Source organism: Quercus lobata, chromosome 5 (genome assembly GCF_001633185.2).
Source record: "Quercus lobata isolate SW786 chromosome 5, ValleyOak3.0 Primary Assembly, whole genome shotgun sequence".
NCBI lineage: Eukaryota > Viridiplantae > Streptophyta > Magnoliopsida > Fagales > Fagaceae > Quercus > Quercus lobata.
The window spans coordinates 82,793,594-82,801,687 of NC_044908.1; the positions used below are offsets into that span (position 1 = coordinate 82,793,594).

The 8,094-nt window shown below is 31.1% G+C and overlaps 1 protein-coding gene across 1 annotated transcript; it reads left to right on the forward strand.

Moving 5' to 3' along the window:
- The first annotated feature begins 6,373 nt into the window (after positions 1-6,373).
- LOC115991304 (LOB domain-containing protein 24-like) lies at positions 6,374-7,804 on the forward strand. The gene is made up of 2 exons (XM_031115012.1): positions 6,374-6,529; positions 7,505-7,804. Exons 1-2 carry the CDS (start codon positions 6,374-6,376, stop codon positions 7,802-7,804), a joined length of 456 nt encoding a protein of 151 aa, XP_030970872.1.
- The last annotated feature ends 290 nt before the right edge of the window (positions 7,805-8,094 follow it).

The following is an 8,094-nucleotide window of genomic DNA, read 5'->3' on the forward strand; positions in this document are numbered from 1 at the left end:
TTGAAATGTTTAGTTTCATTGGTTTTCCTGGGTAATCATATCGTGGTGTTATTTACTTTTCTGCAACTTTGCATGATATGATTTATTTATTTTAAACTAGATCTTAAAATTAATCTAAGTAATCACTTGGATAATATTTTAGGTTAAAGAATCTGGTTTAAGGGGTCTAAACATATACTTTCAATTGCTATCAGAGCGGGTTAGCTCTTGTTTTTAGGTTTTTATACCTAGAGTTGATCTTTAATCCCTGCTATCATGGATAATTTTAATTGTCTGTCTGCTCATATTTGTGATGATTTGAATAAAAAGGACATTATTGTTTCGATTGATCTTGTTGATGCCTGTGAAACTCTCCGTAAGGTTAATCCCTGCTATATGGATGTCTATTTGGAGTTTTTTTTTTTTTTTTTTTTTTAAATACTCCGGCACCCGCTAGCTTAAAATCCTAGGTCCATCCCTGCATGCAACATCCATTTGTGTATTGAAACACATATCCAATGGTGTTGGTGATGTCTCTTTCTATTTTACACAATCACTTTTCAATACCCACATTAAATTATCTATTCTAAAAGCAATTTCAATAAAATTTATGGTATCCTTAACATTTTTTTTAAAAATTAAATTCAATATAGCTATATTAATGAATTTGATTGCACAAATTTTATATTGCTTTTCTGGGAAAACTAGTTCAATATATGTGCCACAACTCATTCATTTTAACAAATAAGTATTTTATATCAATACACTTTGAATGCAAAACAAGCATTAAAAAAAAATAATAAAAAAAAAATTTGATATTTGGTCAAAGGAAACAAACACAACCTTACATATCATTATGAGACGTGCCTTTAAATCAAAATTGTCCATTCTTGTGGATTGCTCGTCAAGCAATAAAAGAGCTTTAACTCTAAGAAACACATTTTTCTGAAGAAGTCACATAATTTCTTGGTTTAACAAAGATAATCTAGACATTTTTCTAAAGAAGTCACATTTGGATTGTACGTATTTATTCTCATCTCATCTTGTACTGGTAGTCTAATCTAGTAAGGGGCTAACATCCTGCAGCAAATTCTCTATTTAGCAATTCTTTTTGGTTCATTTCATTTTACTTTGGTTTCTCACTTTCAATTCTTCTCACCCAACCCAGCCACTTATTTCTGATCTCTCTCTATCTATCTTTCTTCCTCACCTATATTGCACATCCAAGAAACCTCAAGAAGCTAAGTTCATTCCCACCAAACCACCTCTCTATTCTCTCTCACACACACCTGGCAATAATCTTAAACCAAAAATATCTATTTCACTTCTCTTTCACTTTCTTTGTCTCTTTCACTTCTAAGAAGGGTTTTTGGGGAGTGAACAATGTGAATGAAATTATGGTGGATGATAGCAAGGATTAGATGGTTCTTTCGGGTGACAGAAAAGGTGTGGTAGTGGATGTTGTTTGTATAGATGTCGATGAGGATGATACAAGTGAAAAAAATGTGACTGAAAACAATGGCCTGAATTCTGATTGGAGGAGGGGTAATGATGAACTTGTTTCATTTTGAAAAAGAAAGTGTGAGACTAGTAATACAAAAGATGTGACTGAAAACATTGGACCCCTTCTAGATGAATCAAAGTTGATTTAAAATTAATTTTAAGTTGAATAATGCATGATGCAAACGTTTATCTAATTTGACAGCATAGCATACCTTTTAGTCTTTTAGAGCATTAGATTGTGGAAGGTGGAGATTGTTACTTATTATAGGAACATATGCATCCAAGTCGGATAATTATTAAGTACTCTCGGAGTACCATAAATGCATACTCTCCCCTCTCACATAACTGTGGGTTCCACAAATTAAATTTATGTTGAGACTCACAATTCATGTGAGGGGAGGAATACACATTTATGGTACTTCCAGATTATTCAATAATTTTCCATCCAAGTCCAATAGTTCAAATGAATACAAATTGATGGTGTGGTTAATGCATAGCAACAATTCCTGAGCATTCCCATGTTTGGTTACAAGTAGCACAATTGATCCACATGCCTAGGGAATATGGATTCCCACCCAACCACACTTTTATGGAAATGTAGATTCCCTCTTTAAAAAAAAAAAAAAAAAAAAAAAAAAAAAAAAAAAACAAACTGAGTAGAGAGATGGGTATCCACATTCCTATAGCATGAGATTTTTTTTTAAGTGACAATTATACACCTAATTTGATTATGTTTGACTACATAAATTAGAGTCACTCCTCCATTTCCAAATTCCAAGTGCTTATGTCAAATGTGAGAAAAAAATAGGGTACCACTAATGTGACAAAAGTACAAATGGATGTTATGTTGGTAATGTCCAATGTGACAATGGAACAATCAAATGTGAGAAAAAAAAAGAAAAAGAAAACCACCAAATGTGACAAAAGAACAGTTATGTCACGAATTTTCAAAACACATTTCAAACATCAATTCATTTACTAAGTAGATGAAATAATCACATATATTGTCACATCAATTTATAAGTTTTATGTAGGGTCTAATTGGATACAGCTGAAAATTGAAAACAATATAGCAAGATAATTTTAAAATGTAAATAGTATCATGGGACCCATTTTTAATGAAAAAGTTGGCAAAATGTGAAGTTTATGGGTCCCGTGAACAGTGCACACATGCACTGTTCACGGGAAAAAAAGAAAAAAAGAAAAACGTGGACGTGGACATGGGAAGCGCAAAACGCACTTCCCAAATGCGCACATAATAAATAACTTTAGCAGTTTCCTTTAAAACGACCAAAAAAATTGATTGATGCTTGAATTATTACAAATTTCATGTCAAATGAGAGAAAAAAAAATAGGGTACCACTAATGTGACAAAAGTACAAATAGATGTTATGTTGGTACTGTCCAATGTGACAATGGAACAATCAAATGTGAGAAAAAAAAAAAGAAAAAAAAAACCACCAAATGTGACAAAAGAACAGTTATATATGATGTTGGAATTGTACAATGTGAGGATGAAACTGTCAAATGTGAGAAAAAATAAAGGAACCATCGAATGTGACAAAAATATAGGCATATTTGATGTTGGTACTACATAATATGAGGATGAAACCATCAAATGTGAGGAAAAAAAAAAGGAACAGCCAAATGTGACAAAAGTACTATCAAATGTAATGTTGAAACTACACAATGAGAGGATAGAACCATCAAATGTGAGAGAAAAAAAAAAAAAAAAGGAAACCACCAAATGTGACAAAAGAAATGTCAAATATGATGTTCGAATTGCACAATGTGAGGATAAAACTGTCAAATATAAAGTTTTGGTAAACAGGTATAGCAGAGGAATCTTTAGAGGATCCTAAGCTCTTCTAGAGGATGCTAAGCTCCTCTCCTAGACTATATAAAGGGGCTCAAGTTCCATTTGAAGGCAGGCTCGATTTAGCACAACTCCCTCTTACAAAATATAAATGCCATTTGGTTACGAGGTTGGAAATTCCTACTACAAGATTACTAAGGGATTTATATATATATATATATATAGAGAGAGAGAGAGAGAGAGAGAGAGAGAGAGAGAGAGAGAGAGAGAGAGAGAGAGAGAGAGAGAGAGAGTACATTCACCATTTAATTATAATTGTTAATTTTGATTTCTATCTTCTACTTGGAATTGTTTTAGTGTTCAAGGAAAATAACTAATTTTGATTGACAAAACAATGACAACATGAAAGCAAGATTTTAAAATAATTATTTTTGACAATTGACGAGTATCGCATGAATGGTCATCTGTAACTTGCAAACCATCTATAACAATGACGAGTGAAAGTGCGAACGAGTGTAAGTACATTAATTCCATATAGCATTCAATGATTGAGTGATAAATGAGCATGGAACCGTTATCTCCATCCAATAATGTGCAGTTAAAGGTTGGTTATAGATAACAAACATGGGGATTAAATGGCCATCATTAAGCATTAAGTCTTCCAGCTGCAGTGTAACGTTAGACTAAGCATTAACTCAGCATAAGGCTATATAAAGCCAGGAAAGACAGGTAAAAGGGACAAGATTCACACATTACAGAATTGAGATTCCTAAATAGTAGAAGCTAACTTGAGCGGCAAGCCCCAAATCGGTGCCATTATCTATTTGGTGATTTCTCTTACGCAGGATATCAGGTCGTCCATCGTACATACAAGGAACATATTGATGAGGTGAAATCATGCTTCATCATTTTGGTGCCATCTGTGGGGAACTGATCAACCGCCACATGCAAAATAAAGTTGCGTAGGCCTAGGCTATGATCTAGGGCCCCCTTACTATGATAAAATTTATCGTGTGTCTCTTGCAAGTATTCACTCCCTTACATGAGGTAGGTCTCATAAAAGTGGGATTGACCTCCATGTGAAGGGTTTATATATCTCATATACATGTAATATCACCTCACTTATTAGAGAAAATCAGTGTTAAAACTAGAATTTTAGTCTAGGGGGAGCAAAATTAAAAGACAATATTAAAAGTGAAATTAATCTTTAAAACTATCAATCGATTATAATAATAAATTAAATAAACAGTTGTAAGAAAATATGAATATATTTCATATCAATAAAATAGCTATACAAAAATAACCAATCCATAGTTGCAAAAATTGACAACAAAAAACTTACAAACTGATGTGGTAAAAATGTGATTATTGTTAATTAATCAATATAATGAATAAATGTTTGAAATTAATTTTTGTGATTGGCGACATGCCAATTTATAAGACGTAAGTAGTAAAATTTGTAGTATCGCTCAACAATAAAGTACTCTGAAAAGTATCATGAATAGTGAAAATTGTGAAAATAATGATAAAAAAGAAAATAAATAGTGAAAAGGTGAAAAAACTAGGACAAGAAAAAAGCTACTCATAACAATAGTGAAATGGATGAAAAATATGCATCATGCCTTTGAAATATAAGCATAAGCATAAGCATATTTATCTAAAGCATTGTTATAAAAATACATCTTATAAAAACGTGGGCTGCTACACCCTCACGGCACATTACATTGAAATTTTAGGAGGAGTCACGAGAGAAATGCCCCCATAATGTGGCGGCCAATAAGTGATTTTCTATTTTCCCCCTCCACTTTTAAAAAATGAGTAATGTCAAGGATATTGCAAATTTTATCGTATAGAGCTTAAAAAATGATATGTCACGAATTTTCAAAACACATTTCAAACATCAATTCATTTACTAAGTAGTTGAAATAACCACATATATTGTCACATCAATTTATAAGTTTTATGTAGGGTCTATTTGGATACAACTGAAAATTGAAAACACTGTAGCAAAATAATTTTAAAATATAAATAGTAACGTGGAACCCATTTTTAATGAAAAAGTTGCCAAAAGGTGAAGTTTATGGGTCCCGTCACGGCTTGAAAAAAAAAAACGCAAAACGTGGACATGGGAAGCGCAAAATGCGCTTCCCAAATGCACACGTAATAAATAACTTTTGCATTTTCCTTTAAAAAGACCAAAAAATTTGATTGATGCTTGAATTATTACAAATTTTATTACATGAGTCTTACAAATTGTTGCATCACCAATAATAGGAAGTAATTCAAATATTCAATTATTATCTTATTAAGGGCCACCAATGACATTCTTTTTCATATCATTTTTTAAGCATTATGTAGTAAAATTTATTGCAGCTTAAACATTTTCCCAAAAAATATATAGTTAATAAAATAATAAAAATCAAACCAAATCACCATTATGTAAATGGAAAATGTTAAAGTTACTACAAATTCTACTACATGACACTTACAATTTATTTGGCAAGAATAGACTAGTGCCACTAAAACAACATAATAAATTAATGTTTAAATCAGTTTATTCTAATTTGTGACACATCAATTTATAAGTTCTATATAATAAAATTTGTAATATCTCTAGCATCAATCAAATGCTTTTGTTGATATAAAAATGTAAGAATAATGAATTTTGAATAAATAAAAATTTATAGTACAAAACATTAACTAAATTGATGGATAATAAAAAAATTTAATTTTAAGCAATATTGAAATACACAAATGCCCATTTAAGGTTTTTGTATAAAACCTCAAATTGTATTGGGCGGGCATTCATTAAGTAAAACTATTTTATTCTCCTTTTACCTTTTGTTTCATAAGGAAATTATATGGAATAGAATTTTTTTTTTTTTTTTTTTTTGGGAGTAGTGTTTGACCTTTTATTGGATCTGTAATTTATTATAATTTTTTTTACTGGTCACCGCCTTTGCTCTCTCTCTCTCTCTCTCTCTCTCTCCATAATATAAATATATAGAACTCTTCTTGAGAATAAATTAGAAGTTTTGAAAGAAAATCTTTGAGTAAATTCTCGAAAATCTGACAATGTCCCATTCAACTAAATGTGCAGCTTGCAAATCTTTGAGAAGGAGATGCCCTAAAGATTGTGTTCTTGCACCATATTTTCCTCCAACCAATCCACAAAGATTTGCTTGTGTTCAAAAAATCTTTGGTGCCAGCAACATTACCAAAATGATAGAGGTATGACCAAATATATATATATATATATAGACACACACATACATGTTACTAGTAACAATTTTTCATTTATTAATTAGTTAATACAAAGGTATTATGTAGATATTATTTCATATGCATATATAGACGAGGGATTAATATTTCAGCTTGTTTGTCGTTCATTGAAAAGCTTTCTATCTTATAGAAATAATCACATAGATGGTGTTAATGATATCTTTAAGATGTTTCTTAAAGGATTCTTTCAACACATACACATAAATAAAACAATTACTTCTATAATCAATATGAATGTTGAACTTGTTTTACTTTCCTCTTTTTCCCTATCATTGTAAGCTTTGAGTTCATCATTTTTTGTTAATATCAAATTTGTTTAATACCATTTCCTCCTAAATTTTCTTGAAACAACACTAGAGAAATTTTTTTTAAGTGTTTTGAGCAAGTGAATATTACTTCCTAATGAAGTGGACTCGACCAAAAATATATATTTAAATTCATGTCAATTTTCATTTTTAACCAAATCTTCATTATTATTTTGGAATTAAGTTATTTGAGCAACTAATTTAATATTTTACTCTTTTATCAAAAAAAAAAAAAATTGACTCTCCTCCTAATGGAATTTTCTTTTATTATTCATGTAGCCGTTTGACATTTTCGATATATATACTCTTTGTCAACCTTTAACAAGTGTAATTTTAATACCTGTCACAACAAAGCATGAGAGCACCCATCATTTGAAATAGATTCTTTGTCAAATTAAATTCCGAGTAATTAATGATTTTCATTTGACAAAAAAGAATCCCAAAATTATTTTACTTTGAAATTGATTTGTAGTGCATTTTTAACTAAGCTACTTATATTTATTACTTCAAAATTAGTCCATTATAGCTGTTTATCTCTCTAGTTTATTTACCCAAAAACAATAAACAAAACAAAACAAGAAAGCTGGTTTCTATTTTTTTTCGTCATTTGGCATTGCAGCAACTTCCACTGCATTTACGAGCTGTGGCAGCGGATTGCATGTCTTTCGAAGCAAGTTCACGTGTCGAAGACCCAGTCTATGGAAGTGTTGGGATAATCTCTCAACTCCAAGAACAAATAATTAAGGCTGAGTCTGAGGTAGCGAAGACAAAGAGTGAAATAGCCTTTCATAATGCACAACAACAACTACAACAACAACAAAATGAAAGCTCAAGCTGTAAAATTGAAGAGCTTCATGACACAGATGAAGCAACTACAATTCCAACAGTAAAACCAGTGTCGTCTAAGAAGAGTAAATGAAAACGCATGTCGTTTATGTTATGTAAATCAGACTTGGTTTAGTGTTTATATGTGTGCACGTGTGAGGGTTAGTTACAAGTTGTTAGAGTGAGCCTCAGTCTGGGAGATATTTACTTAGATATTTTTCTATGCTTTCTTGGTGATATATATATTGTAGACAACAAACTCCATTGTAATTAAGTGTTCATTCATCAATCTTTGTATTTTTTTCAATACCAAAAATTCTCTCTCTCTCTCTCTCTCTCTAGTTTTCCTCTGTGTTCTTTCATGGTATCAAAGCTTGAATCCAC

Bases quoted from the DNA above. Each gene is read 5' to 3' on its own strand.
- LOC115991304 (XM_031115012.1), top strand. From the start codon at position 6,374: ATGTCCCATTCAACTAAATGTGCAGCTTGCAAATCTTTGAGAAGGAGA. The intron at 6,530-7,504 runs GTATGACCAAAT...TTGGCATTGCAG, and splicing joins ACATTACCAAAATGATAGAG to CAACTTCCACTGCATTTACG.